Genomic DNA, 18,159 nt, shown 5'->3' on the forward strand with positions numbered 1-18,159 from the left:
TGGGGTCAGGGCAGGAGGTGGGGTCAGGGTAGGAAAGGGGGTCGGGGGAGGGGGGGGGGGGGGGCCGGGGGGGGGGGGGAGGGGGGCTGGGAGGCGGAGTCAGAGCCGGGCCGGAGGTGGGGTCAGGGCAGGAGGCCCGGCGGCGGGGCCAAGCAGGGCTCTGCGAAGGAACCACCCGGACAGCCAGCCTGGGCGAAGGGCACAGCAGCAGCGATTCGGGCTCTGGTCTTGGCGCATTTTCTTCCCCGGCCCAAGAAAGAGGAAGCGCCTAAGTGAGCAGCGTGAGTGCAGCGGGCTGTGGGGCCGGGTGGCGCCTGCCCACGACCACCGGGTCCGGGTCCGGGTCCGGGTCCGGGGCGGCTCCCCAGCCCCCGGCCCGGCCTTCCCTCTCTCCAGGTGCGGCCCCTGCGACCGCCGGGCCTCACAGCAGCTGGTCAGGGCGCTTGCTGCGCCACACCACCAGGCCGGCCATGGCCACGGTCAGCAGGACCGGCACGGCGATGAGCGGGATGAGGACCTCGTCGGGGGGGTCCTCCCAGTGCGTGCTGTCCACGGTGCAGTTGGCGAAGAACTGCCGGTGCACGCCGCTGATGAAGCCCTGCGCCAGCGGGTTGGGCCAGTAGCAGCCCACCACGTTGGTCTCCACCTCGGTGCAGTTGGTGAAGCTCTCGTAGTACCTGCAAATGCCGAAGGCGTGACAACCGGCCCCCTGCGACCCCTGTCAAGCGGGCCGTGACCCCGGAAAGAGGGGCTGGGGCCCAGTCCTGGGTGGCGCTGGACAGTGAAGGGAGCGCCCTCGCGACCCTGATAGCACGGCCCCTATGCGACATGCCGTCTCCTTCCCCAGAGGCTCCTGGGGCAAAGTGACCATCCCGCCGCCGAGACTTTCCTCCCCTGGGCCAGAGCCAGACTCTGCGGTGCCTGAGCCGCCTCCCCCACGCGTCCAACCATGCTCTGCACCGCTCTGCTGCATGCCCGCCACCAAGCCCCTGTGCCTGAAGCCCCAGGCCAGTGAGGGACTTCTGCACACACCCTGGGCTCATCCAGCCCAGACCCCAGACCACCCATCTCAACCAAGAGCAGACAGAGCATGGAAGCTCTGCGGCTGAGTTCTGTCCATGCCTCATGCCCACGACCAGCTCCCTGGGAGTCCCTGAGCTCCCAGAGCCCCCCGTCTGGGCCCAGTCTGCCCAGAGGACACATAGGGCCTGACCCCTTCTTTCAAGGCAGAGGGATGCATGACCCACAAGGCCCTCATCATCGAAGATGCTCTGTGGACCGCAGGGAAGGGATCTCCAAGGCCAAGGGCCAGCTGCCTCCTTTGCCAGGTCAGGAGATGGCAGCCTCCATCACACAGGACAGGCTCAAGCCCCCGCCCCCATGGGCCTCCCTGTCCATGTCATCAAACCTCCGAAGGGCACACAGCAAGCCACCCATGAGGTGCCACATCTGTCCAGCAGATGGGCTCTGGACAGTTCAAACCACCGACCAGGGTCGCAGCCACGGGCACCCAGAGTCGGCCAAACAGCCACCTCGCCCTGAGCACAACCAGCAGCCTCCGGAGGTGGGAGCCTAGACTGGGACCATCACCCAGGGTGCTCCGGAGAGAGGGCTAGACGGACACGTGCCAGGGGGCACCGGCTCTGTCCACGGCCCGTGCCTTCCCACACCTGGCCGAGTGCCACCTGCAGATCAGGAACAGGAGGCCCACGGGCTCCAGCCTCGGCTCACATGGGAACAAAGGCTGGGGCAAGGCAGGCCTGAGGCCCTGTGCCCCACGTCCTCCTTCCTGCACTGTCCTGGGGAATGTGGCCTGCCCTGAGCCATCAACAGGAAGGAGCTGCTTCTCCCACAGATGTGTCTCCACCCAGCAAGGATGGGAAACGAAGGGTAGTGGATTCCCGCGGCCAGGCCCTCCGGGTGCCCAGCCTCCTGGCAGGGTTCTAGTGCAGAGGCTGGAATGCAGGTCACACACCAGGGCCCCCCAGGTCCTACAAGGAGGAGCCCACACAGACGGAAGAGAGCCAGGAGCAGAAGGGACGAGGTGAGTCACATCCAGAGCCTGGGATGTGCCCAGGTCAGGTCCACAGGAACCCCATCATCCCAGACCCACCCCCTGTAACCCCGGTCTCAGTGACCTGCTACCCAGGAGAGGTCCAACCCGGCCTTTGCTTGGGGCAGCCCCCATCCCCGGAGTCTGACGAGAACCCCTGCTCTGACTCCCTTGCCTGCGAGAAGGCCCCCCACCACTCTCCCCAGGGCCGAGACTAGGCCAGATGAGGCTGGACCCAAGCGGGCAAAGCCAGGCAAGGAAGCCACGCCCCCCAGAAGCCCGTGCACAACAGCGCAGACTGCCTTCCAGATTTCAGCCACGCGTCCTGGGTCCCTGAGCCTCAGTTTCCCCACCTGTGAGTGGGATTCATAGTACCTCTCCAGGAGGATAACGGCGAGGATCGGGTAGTGCACCCACGTGTGTACCTGCACGGCGCTGAGCACAGCACCTGTCTCCGGGCATCGGCTCACGGAGGTGCATGCTGAGTGCCTAGGCCAGGTGCTTCTGGAGAATACTGGGGGCCAGCTGGGCCGACAAAGGTTGCAAAGGCCACCACTCCCCAGTAGCCTGCCGAGGGCTAGGCTCACAGCACACAGCCCCACGCCCTGCAAACTCACCAGCCCCAGCTCGGGCTGGAGACACAACCGAGGGGTTCTTCACGAGGAAGGCACTGTATGCGTGACATCGGGGAACCCAGGTCACAAGACACTGTTCTCCCCAGCATCCCCTAGTGAGCGGGGGCCTTCCTGTGTCCCCCTTGAGTGTGGCCCCTGGAGCACCCTCCCTCCAGCTCCTGGGGCACTGCACACACAGTTAAAGAAATGCAGCTCTAGCCCCGATGGCCGGGGGCTACGCAGCCCAGAAGCCCCCGGTCAGGTGCCCTCTCCCACAGGGCAGCCACTTTTCTAACTCAGCTCCTTGATTTCTTCAAGATTCGCTTCCTGTGTTGTTGCTCGTAGGCAATAAAGCACAGCACTTGGAAACCTCGCTAGCAGCCACCCCTTAATGGGAGGAGGGGGGTCTCCGTCCTCAGCAAGCTGGCCGTGGGATGAGGACAAGGGCAGTGACCTCAGAAACGGATCACTGTGGGGACAAGGCCCCTCTGGTGCTCACTGCCCCTGGGACCCCTCGGCCCACCCGCGGCTGCCACGCCTGCCCACCCGCTCTCACGCTCTGTCTCTGCCCTCCGCCTCTCACTTCATCCTCTTCCGTGGTTTGCTCACTATCTGGGGGGCGGGGAGTGGTACCACCCCTGCACCCCAAGAAAGGGCGCCAGAGAAACATGAGGCGGGAGCTCTGCGTGTCTGACGCTGTTTCCATGATGACAGATTTGTGGGAAAAGCATTCCAGAAATCTGAAGCCCCAGCCCCCACCCCCTCCTGGTTTCCAGGGCTGCGTGGGGCGTGTGAGGCCCCGAGTCCTCACGTGTGTCTAGCCCACTGTTGTCCCTCTGCACACATGCCTCTGCCCCTTCGTGGCCGTGCTGTTGTCCGGGGACTTGGTGCCGGGCACCAGGCGAGCTCTCGGGATCTAAACCTGAGCCCTCACCTGGAAATGGCCCTGAGTTTCTCCCTGCGTCTCCCTGCCCACCTTCTAGAACTCCTGCCCCCAGGTCACCTGGCCTGTGGGCGGACTCGCAGCTCAGCCTTCCTGCCCTCGTCTTCCGCTCCCTGTTCCACCACCCAGGACTCTCTCTGCACCTGCCAGGCTTCTTCTCTGCCTCACGATGCCTCTGAGGCACTGATATGGCCCTGGGGTCCCCCTCTCGCTGCACGGAGATCTCCAGATGCTGGTCCCCGCCCTGCTGTCCCGCCAGAGCCCTTTATGTAACATCCCAGTTCCACCTGGACGCTCACGACTAGGTGGGGTCAGGGCTGGCAGGGATGCAGGTCTGGGGAAGGGGTCGCCTGGAACTTCCCAGGCTCTGCTGGCCCCCCCGAGGGGGCCCCAGTGGCCCCAGAGGCCCCACACCTCAGTAAGGATGGCTCACCCAAGGGGTCCCTCCCTGGGTGCAGTGGAAGGGGCAACTGGGTGCCAGCCGCTGTCCCCAGGCTCCCGGCTCTGCGGCCCGGGCCACGCTCGTGGGTATGAGAAAGTGCAGACCCTCCATTCAGACGGCCCAGAGAACAAGCCTCAGGGACTCCCAAACCCAGGCCCCCGGGCTCCCCATTCCCAATGCATTCTAGGGGCTTCCGTGCCCAGTACCCCCAGCCAACAGTGGGTCTGGGGGTGTGGTCCACACCCACGACCCCTGCGTGGACCGGACACAGCTGCTGTGGGGGACTGTTCCTGAACGAAACAGTGAAACTTCTGCATCTGCCGGGAATGGGCAGGGAGGGCAGGGGAGGTCAGGTGCGGCGGGGGTGAGCAGGGAGGTCAGGTGCGGCGGGGGTGAGCAGGGAGGTCAGGTGCGGTGGGGAGGGCGGTGAGGTCAGGTGCGGCGGGGTGGGCAGGGCGGCGGCGCTCACACGATGAACTCGGACAGGTTGCAGCGCTTCCACGTGTCCAGCGTGCGCATCACGTCGGCGAAGGCCTTCCCGCAGAGCGGCAGCTTCTCCAGCATACGTGTCTCGTTGCAGCCACCCACCGGGGGACACCCACCTGGAGAGGGGACAGCCACAGGCGTGACACCGTGGTTTGCAAAGTGACCCTCGAGCCTCCTGCTGACGTCCCCCCCACAGGCAGCTGGGGGCCCTCGCGCCGCCCCCGCCGTGGGCCAGGGAGGTGAAGCCTCTGCCTTAAAGGAGACGCACGTGGCTGCGCCTCTATGGGACCCGGAGAGCAGGGATCTCCCGACATGGCGTGGGAGGGGGAAGGTGAGGGAGCGCAGCAGGCAGAGATGCGTGTCCTGGGGGTCAGGAAAGCCGAGAGCAGGTGGGCTTCAACGTGCAGTGGGGGTGGGCAGCGAGTCCCACCCCAAGGACGGGGTCAGGGACAGCAGCGCGAGCGGCGCGGGTGCCCGGAGCACACCCCCAGAAGGTCCTGAGAGTCTGCAGACCATCTAGGACCACGGGGGCCCCAGCGGAGGCCCCCGCAGGGGAAAACACTGCCTGTCGGGGCCGCCCCTCCATTCCAGGAGGCCCGGGGCTGACGAGACGCAGGGACTCGTGTTCCAGAAGCAGGGCCAGGTCACTCCCGGGTCTGGGGGGGTTTCCCCTCAGGAATCCCAGCAGCCCCCCTCCCTCCACCTCTGCTCCCAACACCGCCATCCGTCCACCTCCTCCTTCCCCCAGCTCATCTGCCCCCTGAGCAGCACCCACCTTCAGGACAGGCCCACCCTTCCCCCCCAGACACCCCTCTTAATCTTCCTTCTCACGGCCCCTGCTTTGGCTCCCACCACACAATTAAAAGAAAGCCCTGTGGTGTGTGTCCTGGTATGTGCGTGCATATGTGTGTGTTCACACGTGTACGTGTGTGCACACAGCCCTGCTGTGTAGATGTGTGTGCATGCATGCGTGCGTGTGTATGTGTACATGTGCATACACATCTGTGTGTGTCCTGGCAGAGTGTTGTGTCGCAGAACAAACCACAGAGAAGGAAACAAGAGAGAGGCCCACATCCAGAACTGGGCCGACCCAGGCTCACACCCAGCATCACTGGTCACCAGCTGACCTCAGTCTCCCCATCTGTAAACTAAGGGAAATGGGTCCTGCTTCACTCACAAGGGGCCGTAGGGACGGGCATCAGTCATGTGCCCACAGAGGCTCCTATCTTTCCGACGTCGTTACTGTCGGTGTTTGATGTGGGTCTGCTGCTCCCTCGCTCCCCGAACCATCAGCACCTCGTTGGTATTCCGAAAAGACTTTTCAAGAGAATGAATGAATGAACGAATGATCAGTTCCTGAGGGCAGCAGCAGAAATTTCAGTCTGAGCCGCAAACGTACAGGAGAAATGCCCGTCAACAACAAATGGCGGGTTCTGACCTGCTGAGATCCTACACCGCAGGCCGGGTTGTCCCCAGGGCGGACCACCGAGTGCCCTGTGGGGAGGCCTGTGCCCAGCTCAGGGAGGGGCTTGCACCCCACAGGAGGTGGCCCTGTGACCCTAAGGACGCTTCTGGGAACAAAAGGGAGACAAGAATGAAGAGGGCAAAGACGCGAGGAGTTTAAAAAAATATAAGTCCAAAAAAAGACCAAAAAAGAGAAGGGAAAAAGTTCTGATGACACGATGGGAGACATAAGCCAACCCACGCCAACGGTCAGATTGAGGGGCCCTGGCCAGCTCAGTCAGCGGAACGCGTGACTCTTGACCTCGGCGTTCGAGCCCCACAGTGGGCAAAGAGAGTACTCAAAAACACAATCTTTAAAAAAATAGATTTAAACACCCCAGTTAAGAAGCAAAGTTGTTGGGGCACCTGGGTGGCTCAGTGGGTTAAGCCTCTGCCTTCGGCTCAGGTCATGATCCCAGGGTCCTAGGATCAAGCCCCACATCAGGCTCTCTGCTCAGCGGCAAGCCTGCTTCCCCTTCTCTCTGTGCCCGTCTCTCTGCCTGCTTGTGATCTGTCAAATAAATAAATAAAATCTTTAAAAAAAAAAAGAAGAAGAAGAAGAAGCAGCAAAGTTGTTAGCTGACATGCAAAGACAAGCCCCAGCCACAGGCTGTTCACAAGAACCTGCTTTAAACAGAAGAACTGAAACACATTCCAAGTACGAGGGTGGGAAAGATGTGCCGCGCTGCTGCTGCTCCAGACAGGTGGCACGGCTGTGTGCACACCGGCCGCAAGTGCTTCAGGGAAAGGACATCACCAGAGATGAGGGGGTCTTTCACAGTGACCAACAGGTCAGTGCACCAAGAAGACGTAACTGTGCTAAACATGTACGCCCCTGATAACAGGGCATCAAAACACAGGAGGCAAAAGTGGGTAGAATCACAAAGAACAAATGACAAATCCACAGTAACAGCTGCGGATTCCACACCCCCTCTCCGTAATTTACAGGACAAACGAGTAGACAGAAATATCAGTGAGATTACAGAAATGAACCGTGAGGAAGCGCCGGCACGGACAGGAGGCTAGAGAGCCAGACTGCCTTTGCTTAGGTGGGGAGGGGGGCACCCACGGGTGTTAGGAGTGAAGGGGCAGCAGTGAGGTTGGAAAGGTGGACCCCGAGCCAGACTGAGCAGGCCTCCCAGGGCTCTTTCCAACCCCCGGGCGCTCCTGCTGAACCCAGTCTCGGGGCCTCACTCGTGGGTCCAGGCTGCCAGCGGTCAAGACTCAAACTGATGCTCCTTCAACAGGAGCCCGGCCATCTCCTCCACAGAGACCAATGTCCACAGAAGAGCTCTCGCTCGTGGAGGCACTTAAAAAGACAGGGTCACCCCAAAGGGAAGGTCATCCACCTGCTCAGTAACACAGCAGGGCGGGGGGGTCAAGCCAAAGCCACCTTACCTGCAGAGATGCCCCCTCCCGGTGGCCTGTCATACTGGCCTGAGCCGACACCCTCATGTCAATCCCATCCTTAGGTTGCCTGAGGAACAGCGTCCCTGCTCCCATCCCCCCAGTTTAAATGCCCAGGGTAAAAGCGACTTTCCCACAGGCAAATGCAGAGTCAAGTGAACCAGGGTGTGCCATGGCCCCACCTCGCCCCACCACCCTGCCCAGATGCACTGCCCAGCTGCTGGCAGGAAGGCGGCCCTGGGTCCAGGGCCACAAGGACATGGTGCCAATGACTCGGGAGTGCAGGCCCTTGGGAGCCACATGAGGGCAGGGGGGATGAAGACGAAGCCAGCCCGTGTTCCTTTCTCCCATCACTGCCCTATTCCGAAGGCACCTCTCTCTGCAGCTCCCCAACGGGCCCCCCACCATAGGTGCTAGAGGTCCACCAGTATTCTCCACACCCAGCCCTCAGTCCCATCTCCGGGCCTGGCCTTGCCCTGATGGGGTCATCACAGTGTCCCATCTGAGTCTCCTGAGCTCCACCCACCTCCCACAAGGGCGTAAGCCACACAAATCCCACACTGTCCCCTCCTCCTGGCTGCCACCACACCTTCCAGTGAAAACCCACCTTCGCCTAGACCGTCTACCTGATCTGACACCTGGACCTGCACATCTGGACCCTCTGGACCCCTGGATTGGCAGCCCCTGGACCTGGACCCCCAGGAGCCCCGCAGCGCGCCCGAACCACCTGCTGTCAGCCCCCTAAGAGCCAGCACAGCGCTTCCTTCCTCTCGTTCTCCTCCCTCTCCCGCGGACCCTCTCTCTTCTCGCCCCTCCTCCTCCTTCCTGGACCAGAGTCTCCACTGGCAGTGCCAGTGCGGCAGGAGCCTGGCCAGGACTGGTGGAAAATGAGCCGTCAAGGACTGTGGGGCGGGGGTGGGGGGGTGCCGTGAGGAGGGGGTGCCGCTAGGCCAGTACCGCCTCTGGGTCCGCACAACGCAGGCCCTGTGGGACAAGCCAGAAGTGTCCTGGATGGGGGGCGGGGGAGAGGCATTCTAGCACCATCTCTGCCGCACTCCCCGCTCGAGCGCTCCCAGCAAAAGCCCACGCCCCAGCCAGCGTTAGAACAGCAGGTAAAGACGCAGATTCCTGACAACACCAAGAGAGCGGGCGGCTGCCACAGACTGCATCAGGAAGGTCTCGGGAATGAAGCTGACACACACAACTCCGTTGGCTCCACCAGGGAAACGAAGAAAATGTAGCGCTGGGCTCCTTTTGTCTCGGGGACTTCCAGACTCCAGGAGATGATAAACAACCAAACAGAAGCATTTCCCAGAGAAAGGCCTCTTACAGGGGCATTTGGAAATGAAATACAGGAGCCTCTCATCCTTCCCCAGATGGAAATGAGAGCCACACCGGGCACTAGGCTCTGAGCGGCGCGCCATGGTTTCTGGAAGGTTCTGCCCCTGCCCCTGAGTCTGGGCAGAGTCCTCCCACCCTGGACCTCGGTTTCTTATCTGTAAAACGAGGAGCAGGGTCAGAAGACCTTCGAGGCCCCTCTCGGCCAACCACCTGTGTCACCAGGCCCAGCTGGAGTATGAACAGTCGGGGTGAGAACAGGTGAGCTCAGCACCCCGAGGTCCTGCGTGGTGGCGGGTGCCTCCAAATGGAGGTCTGGAATCCACCCCAAGAAACCTGAATTCACCTTCCTTGCCGGGCCCTCCACAGTCAGGCCTCAAGGAGCCTCTGTCAGCAGCCACCTCCAGAGCTCGGCCCCACCGGTGACACGTGGCGTGGGACCATGAGCAGGTGTTGCCTCTCCCTGCGTCCCACTCAGCCAGCAGCCCCTTCCCAAGGCCCTCCCTCTGACAGGACCAGCACCGGCTGGTGCCCCACCCGGGCCAGAGCGCCCCACCTGCGTGAGGGAGACCGTGGAGCCACCGAGGGAGGACCAGATGCCTCTGGTCTGCCTCTGGTCCTTCACAGTCCCATGCTGGAGGCAGGCCAGGGGAGCCCCAGTCATCCTGGGAATGAGGCTAAGAGCTCCCTTCCCTTGAGGCACCCAATCTCCATTCCAGGGGCCTCGCACGGGAGGTTTACTGAAAGCCCATGTCGGCGTGCTCCCGATGTCCGGAAGCCATCACACACCCTTCCCTTCAACACAAAAATCCACCTCCCCCTAGGCTCTGATCCTGGATGGTGAGACGAAGCCCCACTTTCTCCACCCAGACATCTCCAGGGGAAGGGTGGCCCAGAAAGCGGGAAAGCCTCTTCCCTCCTCCTGGCGGGTTCCAAACCAGCAAAGCCAACCACAGTTTCAAACAAGGTCAACTTTGCCTCTTATAGCCCGGGACATGGGCCAGCGAGGGCAAGGCTGGCCTCCCACAGGACCCAGGGATAGTGACCCCTCCCAGAGGCCCTGAGCACCCGACCCCCAGGCCAGGGCTCCCCAGCTCCCCTCAGCAGGCTGCCCACCCAGCCTCTCCAGGGGAAGCCCTCCTCAAACACACACATGCTCTCTTACTTGATCTTGGATCATCTCTTTAGTAAAATTTTTCAAAACAAGCTTTTTATTCGACCCATTCCCAATTCACAAACAAGGTATCCTCTAGAGCCCCGCTTTCTTGCTGGAGGAGGGGCCTGGGAGCGAGGCCTCAAGGATCCGGCGCCTTCCGGGTCCTGCAAGCCCCGGGGAACACGCGCGCACACACACGGAAGGGCTGTCCTCGGAGGACAAGGACAAGTGGAAAGGACCAGCCCTCCATGGGGTCTGGATTCCTCCCACCCAAGCCCTGAGCGTGGGGTGCGCAAGAGCTCCAGGACAGGGAGCTCACTACCTAACAGGGAACTGGAAGCCGGACCTGCGCCGCCTCTGCTTGCTCGGGGTGTCGCGCTGGCAGGCCATCCCCAGCCTCCTGGCAGCGAGACCCGAGACATCGCGGCTGCGAGGATCCGGCGCGGCCCCCGCCCGCTGGCCGGGCAGATCCTGTACGAGACCCCGCGCCTCCCTTCCCAGACCCGGTCCGTCGCCTTCGGCTCCTCCGGGGACGGTGCACAGGACCCTCCCGCGGAGGCTGGGGACGGCGCCGGGGTCAAGCCTCGCCGCTCCGGAGCCGCGCGCGCCGGGCAGGCCGGGATCCGTGCAGCACAGGAGGCACGGCCCGGCGCGGGCGCGGGAGGTCGAAGCCCGCGCGGGTCCCCGCGGCCCCGGAGGAAGTCGGGGCGCCCCAGCACGAGACCCCGCGGCCCTTACCGCAGAGCAGGAGCAGCAGCAGCAGCAGCCGAAACTGCGGGCGCCGCCGCTCTCGCGTCTCCATGGCGGGATGGCTGCGGCGCGCGGTCGGCTCCGTCCAGGCTGGGTGCGCGGGGGGCGCCGGGGGACGCGGCCGAGGGTGGGGCGGCGGAGAGCCCGCCCCTAGACAGCGCCCTCCCCCTCGGGGACGCGCCCACCCACAGGGGACACTCCTGCTTCCAGAGCGCGCGCCTGCCCGGGACGCGCCCTCCCGGGAAGCGTCCCACCTCCCCCAGGACTCGCCCCCTAGCCCGAGCTCACACCCTCAAGACAAGCCCCCCACCCCCGGTGCGAGCCCCGGCCCTCCAGTTCCGGGGTACTGCCCGCGGCGAGCGCGCGGTTGGCAGGACGGGGGCGGGCTGGGGGGGAGGAGCGGCCTAGGGAGCGGGAAGAAGTGGGTGCGCGTGCGGGAGTGTGCCAGGAGGCGGGAAGCGGGCGGCCGAGGGCTGGGAAGGTGTCTGGGGCGGGAGTGCTGTGCGGCTCCGAGCCCCGGAGAGACCGGACGGGAGGGTGTGCGGGGGCGGCACCAGCCTGAGGAGAAGTGGGGCCGCGGAGGGGTGGAGCAGGGAGGGGCCACCAGAGTGAAGCAGCTGATCCCCGAGTCCCTATTGCCCCCAGGCCCTCCAAGATACTTCTCTGTGCCTCTGTATCCCTCTGCACCCGAAGGGGATGGGGGCCTGAGCAGGTACGGCACCCTGGTGCGCGCGCGCGCGCGCACACCACTACCCATGCCTGGAAGCCCCAGTCCTCAGGCCCTGGTCCCTGCCCTGTGACCTCTGGGAAACCTCAAAGGACAAAATCGGGGCCAGGAGAGTGACTGCGAACCGGGAAGACCTGACCGCAACGGGCCTGAAGTGGGGGAGGGAGAGACGCGGATAGATCAGTTCCCCGGGTTTGGACACCTCCATCACCTTCAGCCCCTAGTGTGGATCCTGGTCCCAGCGGACCGCTGGTCACATAGCCATTCCTGAGCCCCTTGGAAGGAGGAACCCTGTGTCCTCGGTACCCACAGTCCGGCCTTGGGAGCACATACTGATCTGAGGGCTCACAGAGCCAAGCCTGGAGGGCGGGGCTCCCCCCACCCCACCTCACCCCCCGGAATTGCTCTCTGCCTGTGCCCAGCCCAGAGGTAGGAGAAGGTGGGCTCCCTGCCTCAACAAGCCTTCGGCCTCTCTAAGTGGCAGAGGTAGGGGGTAGTAACAGCCCATGGGGTCACCCCGAAATCCAGGTGATGGTGGCAGTCACCACCACTGCTGGCCGCATGAGCTGATCTGACCCTTCCCGCATTAGTAAGGAATCGAAGCTTTCTGTGCCTTTTCTGGAAGAAGCCAGAATTATCTCAACAGAGACTTAAAGCTAATTGAAATTGATCAGCCCCTTCCTGCCTGCCTTCCTCCGGAGGTGGTGGGGTGGGCAGGCACAGGAGCAGCCCAAGCCTTCGGCTCACGCAGAGGGGCCACGCACGGGCTCAGCTCAGCTCCATGCCAGCCACCCCCTCTCGAATGGCCTGTGCCAACCCAGACAACGCAGGAACACAGTGCGGGCGCCCACCAGCATCCCTAGAGAGTGCAGACTCACCAGTGCCCACGGCACTCACGGGAGGGGCTTGGCCAGACTCCCAAGACCCCCTTACTCCCACACAGAGGGACTGGTCAGACAGCAGCCAGGAGCCTGTGCTAGCCTGGGGGCTGTGGCTCCTTGGGCAGTCCTTGGCAATGAACAGCCTGACTAGGCAGGGCTGCGGCGATAACGGCCTGAGAGCCCGAGGGCCTTGTACACTCCACCTTGGACCTGGCTGAAGCTGCTCCCCCACCAAGAATGCCCTCCCCTTCCGCATTCTGAGGTCGGGTCAGCCCCGCAGGCCCAGGAGCTCCTGGGGCTTCATGGACCGCCCCTTCTCCCCGCTAGAGGGAGTCCCTGTGAGCTCCTCCTGCGCTGGGGCCGGACACGGAGCAAGAGCTTGCTGGTGCAGGGGCTCACACAGCTCTAGAGAAGGGGTGAGGACAAGTCCTTGCCCTTCCCGCTGCTCCTGACTCCTTCCTGTCCTGGCACCGGCTGGGCACATGGACCCCTCCCCACCCCCCGTACACAGCTACCTCCCCTGCCGCAAGCTTGCCGCTCGTCTCCTCTCCAGTCGTCGGAGACGGCCTCCACCCTGCCCAGATCCAGGCTGGCATCAGTGTTTGCGGGGACCCCTGGGTCGTGGCAGAACGGCCGTGCGGGGAACTGCAATGCTGGGACAGACGAGATCAGCAGCTCTCGCTCCAGGCTGGGCGGAGCAGCTTCGTCCTAGACAAGGAGCAGCCCTGTGGGCGACCGTGGGATGAGTGTCCACCGCGTTCCAGCCACTAAGACGTCCAGGCTGGTGGGCACCTGGGCGGTCTGAACCCACCTTGAGCAGGACAGCCTCCCGGCGGAGCCAGGCACTCAGGCTAGTGAGAACTGGTGCGTGTTCGCGGTGTAAGCTGTGGGTACACAGGTGCGGCGTGCCCAGGGCCAACAGAGACGCTGTCCCGGTGGAGGGATGAGCTTGAGAGGGGAAGGGGGGAGGGGACACACCGCACGGGGTGGGTTAGGGTCCATGCTCATGACAGGGGGTGCTGGCTAACTCGGGGCTCCCTGAGGATGACGCATGGTGAAACCACAAGCAGTCTCTCCGACAGTAGCCTGGATCCCTCCCTCCAGCTCCTCCAGCCAAGCTGGCGTGGGATCCCAGGGAGGCCCCGCAGGCCAGCCACAGCCCTCAGGACTCAGGGCGGAGAGGACAGATCGGGCCCAGGGCGGGGGCGGCCCTGACGTCTGGTTCCTTCCCTGAGCTCACAAGCTGCCACCCTAGAAGAGCCAAACACAGGGCGCCTGGGTGGCTCGGTGGGTTAAGCCTCTGCCTTTGGCTCAGGTCATGGTCCCGGGGTCCTGGGATCGAGCCCCACATCGGGCTCTCTGCTCAGCGGGGAGCCTGCTTCCCCCTCTCTCCCTCTGCCTGCCTCTCTGCCTACTTGTGATCTCTGTCTGTCAAATAAATAAATAAAATCTTAAAAAAAAAAAAAAAGAGCCAAACACTCTTTCCCAGGGCTGTCTGCTCCCCATAGAGAGGACCCGCACCTGCCCGTGGGCCAGCTGGAGCCCCAGGCCTCCTCCTCCGCCTGCCCCTTCACAGAGGCACTGAGACTTGCTTCTGCTGAGTGACCAGACCTCTTCGACTCCCCTGCGGCCCGCTCGCTGGGGATACCCTCCCCCATGGACGCCCCTGCTGTTCCCCTGCTCTCCTGTACCTCGGGTTGGCAGCCTGGCCCCATGCAGTGCACGGCTCAGCCAGGCGGTCAGTGGGCACCAGAGGGGGGCTTTGCTCTAGCTCTTGGCCATCTCTACTCCAGAACATGGTGTTCCTGCACCCAGCCAGCCCTCCCCAGGTCCCTGGGATTCCTGCCCTGTCCAGGGGTCCAAGCCAGGAAAGCAGTCCAGCCCCCAAGAAAGAGAATGTCATGGTCACTTGAGTTTCTCACCTACCCAGCTGCCCTCAGCTCAGCCCAGACCCTCTTGAGAACAGCCTGATCAGGTGCTTTTTTTTTTTTTTTAAGATTTTATTGGACAGAGAGAGATCACAAGTAGGCAGAGAGGCAGGCAGAGAGACAGAGAGAGGGAGGAGGAAGCAGGCTCCCTGCCCAGCAGAGAGCCCAATGCGGGGCTCGATCCCAGGACCCTGAGATCATGACCTGAGCCGAAGGCAGAGGCTTAACCCACTGAGCCACCCAGGCAGCCCCAACCCGATCAGGTTTTATAGGAATCTACCCCAAGCTCCCACAACTCCCCTAGAAATGATGGGTTTCTCCTCCTCCAAGAGGCTGAAGAGAATCTCAGGCATGAGATGGTGTCTGCCTCTCCATTAGAGTCCCCCCGCCGGGCCGCTTCCCCACGTGGCAGGGCTCAGGTCATGATCTCTGGGTCCTGGGATGGGCTCTCTGCCCGGCGGGGAGTCTGCTTCTCCCTCTCCCTCTCTTCCTTTCCCTGCAAGCGCTCTCGCGCTCTCTCGCGCGCGCTCTCTCTCTGACAAATAAATAAATAAAATCTTGAAGCTGCAGAAGATCACTGCCCCGCCTCATTCCCAGATTAAGGGTGAGGACTGAGGCTAAGGGGGCCACTCCATGCTGACACACACGGCACAGGGGGAGGGGGTGGAGGTGGGGAGCACCAGGACGGCTGGGGCCAAGAGAAGCTCTCCTTCCTGACAGCCCCGTGTGTCTCCCCTACTGCCCTGTGGCCCGGAGCAGGCACCTTCTACAACAGGAGAGCGAGGCCATCAGTCCCCCCCTCCTCCAGCAGGCCTGCAGACGGAACCCTGAAAGTCCTGTCCCCTCTTTTTGCTCTTCCCAGGTGGAAGACTGAGCATGTGTCCTCACAAAGGAGGGGTCTCTCCAGGCTCCTGGACCCGCGGCAGGTCCTCTGGGGAAGGGACAGGCACGGGTGAGTATGAGTCCCCTGGGTAAGACAAGTGCCTTCCCCGAGGCTCCCCGTGGCCCCAGGCCCTGCAGAGACAGCCGGGCCTTCGAGGGTGATCCTGAGTGGTCTTGCTCCCCTGCGAGTGACCTGGCAGCCCAGTCGGAGAACCGTCCCACTGTGTGTGCATCAGCGTGGAAGGGGCTGAGGTCCAGCAGTCTTGCTAATTCTGGGAGGTTCCCCTCAAAGCCCTGACCTGCGAGGCTGCAGCAGCGGGCGGGTGCATGGGTGCTTGGCTCCCTCTGCCGGCAAACGGCAGGCCACTGCATCTTCCCCCTCAGTGCCCTGCGGGACCATGCAAAGGGGAGAGGGGGAGGTCCCCCAGGCTCGGGGCTGGAGAGGGGAACCTGCAGCACTTCCTAGCTGCCCAGGACGCAGGACTCAACGCTTTATGTCTTATCATGATTACTGTCGTTATCATTATTATTATAAAACACACACAGCATTGCCATCCCCGTCCTCACCGGCTCGAAGCACACGCTTCAGCGGCATCAAGCACGTCCTCTCTGGGGGCGGCCACCACCACGGTCCATCCCTACAACTTTCTCCCCGGCACTGTCCCCCACGAGGGAGACACTAGCCCCCATCCCTTGCCCCTGCACTGCTGCCCCCGTCTGCTCTCCGGCCCTATGGGTCGGACACCTCCCAGCACCTCCCGGAGCCGGAACCCTTCTGTATGCGGCTCCTTCCACTCAGCGTGGCGTCCTCTGGGGTCAGCCACGCAGGAGCGGGTCGGGGGCTCCTTCCTCTTCCAGGCTGGGGACAGACCACGGGGCCGCCGGGCCACGTTCTGTCTACTTGTTCATATGGTCACCCACTTCCCTTTTAAGTAAACAAGGCAAGTTCACCTTCCTTTGATTGCAATTTTGTAAAATCAATCAGAAAATGTTTTGAGGAAAAGACGCCCCGATGTTAGCCCTGGTCATTTCTGGGTCTGGAGGGATCTGGAGGGATTTTTCGGCTCCTTTCCATTTTCTCATTTTCCTGCAGTGCCACAAGGGGCCCAGGGTGGGTTTTATGTCGTGTGTGTGTTGGGAATTTGCGGGAGCATGTGTGCACGCGCGTGCGCGCGCGCGTGTGTGTGTGTGTGTGTGTGTGTGTGTGTGTGTGTGCATGTGTGATGTGTGTGGTACGTGCATGTGCCCTTGTGCACGTGTGACTCCTACGGCTCGCACCAGCCTCGTGGACTTGGTGAATAGAAAAGGTGCACTTTGGGATGAGAAATGGGGCCATCTGACCACTTCCTGTGCCCTGACCAGGCAGGGGTCTCTCCAGATCCTCCGGACAAGCAGGCCACGCTGCTCACAAGAAGAACATGACCAGTGGAGAGAAGAGCTCTGGAACTTGGGGGGGGTCTGGGCCGCGATCCCCCCTGCACAGCACCCCTGTCCCTGCAGGCATGTGGAGCGCCACAGGATCTGCAAGGTCAGGGTGCAGAGGTAGACACTCAGGTGCGCACTCAGGGACACGAACCGACCACCGCAGAGCCCAGTCACAAAGCCCATGGGGCGCCTGGGTGGCTCAGTTGGTTAAGCGACTGCCTTCGGCTCAGGTCATGGTCCCAGTGTCCTGGGATCGAGCCCCGCATCGGGCTCTCTGCTCAGCGGGGAGCCTGCTTCCCCCTCTCTCTCTGCCTGCCTCTCTGCCTACTTGTGATCTCTGTCTGTCAGATAAATAAATAAAATCTTAAAAAAAAAAAAAAACCAGGGCCCAGATCCACAGGGAAGGTAGCTCTGGGGAAGGGGCGGGCAGCCGCGGGGTGCGACTCCTTGGCTCTGGCAGTCACGCAGGGGAACCTCACTGTGAGCCTCATTTCCCAGTCTCTTGGGGTCTGCATGCAGACCAGGTGCGGAGGAAATGTGGAGGTGAACAGGCCGCGGGGACCAGCTGGCCATGCTGGCACCTTGCAGGGGCCCAACGCAGCCCTGGGCAGGAGCTCAGGCCTGGGAGGAAGGACTGACCCTGCCCCTAGCAAGCGGGAGCAGGAGGAAGACAAGGGCAGCTCCTCCTCCGCGCAGGTCCCCCTCTGGTACCCCAGCTGCAGCCCTAAGGACCCCTCGCTGCCGGCCGCTGTTGATCCCAAGAACTGCAACTCAGCAAACTTGAAACCCGGCTTCGGCTTCTCGGCTTCTCGCTGGCGCACCTCCGCCCACTGCAAAGGTTTGAGGGGTGCCGTGCCCAGATCACCAGGACGTGCCCCACGATCGTGCAGAGGAGCTGGTGGCCCAGCAGGGCTGGTACATGTGAGCTGGGACAGCCCAGAGATAGCAGAGAGACAGCCCAGAGACAGCGAGAAATAGCCAGTGTCAGCCCAGAGACAGCCAGAGACAGCAAGAGACAGCACAAAGAGAGCCAGACAGCCAGAGATAGAACAGAGACGCCCCCAGAATTACTCATAGATGCCTGGAGGAAGCAGGCCCTTGGCCTCAGCGGAGGAGCAGCTGGGAATTCAGGCCGTAACAGCGCTAGATAAGCACATGCTGGGGCCTAAGGCTGAAGGCCAGGAGACAGACTGTCCCTAGCCAGTCCGCAGGCCCCACTCGGGGAGCACAGGTGACATCCCTGGTTTTTGTTTGTGTTTCCCCCATTCATAGAAGTAATACACATCATTTCAGGGAAAAACAGAAATGAAGTGAATCAAAAGGAAATAGACACCATCTCTTACAAACTTATTCGAGAAAGAAAGAATCTCATCCGGCTGTGCAAACTGCTTTTTTTTATGTTTTATGTTTTTAATGTTTTAAACGAGATTCATGTAAAATTAAATAACAGGGAAGATGCCAGAAGTTTTTTCACTTAATTTGTTATGATCATTTCACCACTTGGTAATTGTAAGACCCTTTTCTAAAGTTAGTACCTGATGACTGCAACAGAATCAAGAGATTCACAGGGTGGAAAGGGCCACAGAGCAACAAAGTATAAAGTGGAGGAGGAGAAGGGGGAGGG

General features: G+C 62.2%; 1 protein-coding gene across 1 annotated transcript; it reads right to left on the reverse strand.

The window, feature by feature from the left end:
* Positions 1-78: 78 nt before the first annotated feature.
* On the reverse strand, positions 79-10,804 carry LOC111157051 (receptor activity modifying protein 3). The gene is made up of 3 exons (XM_022518263.1): positions 10,681-10,804; positions 4,522-4,654; positions 79-677 (listed from the first exon to the last, which is right to left on the reverse strand). The coding sequence occupies exons 1-3, from the start codon at positions 10,742-10,744 to the stop codon at positions 422-424; spliced, it is 453 nt and encodes a 150-aa protein (XP_022373971.1). The 5' UTR covers positions 10,745-10,804; the 3' UTR covers positions 79-421.
* Between the last annotated feature and the right edge of the window lie 7,355 nt (positions 10,805-18,159).

The sequence above is a fragment of the Enhydra lutris genome, unplaced genomic scaffold, assembly GCF_002288905.1.
Source record: "Enhydra lutris kenyoni isolate GAN:26980312 unplaced genomic scaffold, ASM228890v2 scaffoldscaffold51, whole genome shotgun sequence".
Taxonomy (NCBI): Eukaryota; Metazoa; Chordata; class Mammalia; order Carnivora; family Mustelidae; genus Enhydra; species Enhydra lutris.

Excerpts from the sequence above, each read along its gene's own strand:
- LOC111157051 (XM_022518263.1), bottom strand. The coding sequence starts at position 10,744 with ATGGAGACGCGAGAGCGGCGGCGCCCGCAGTTTCGGCTGCTGCTGCTG. Across the intron at positions 4,655-10,680 it reads GCTGCTGCTCCTGCTCTGCG|GTGGGTGTCCCCCGGTGGGT; the intron begins GTAAGGGCCGCG and ends TCCCCTCTCCAG. Across the intron at positions 678-4,521 it reads AACCTGTCCGAGTTCATCGT|GTACTACGAGAGCTTCACCA; the intron begins GTGAGCGCCGCC and ends CGGCATTTGCAG.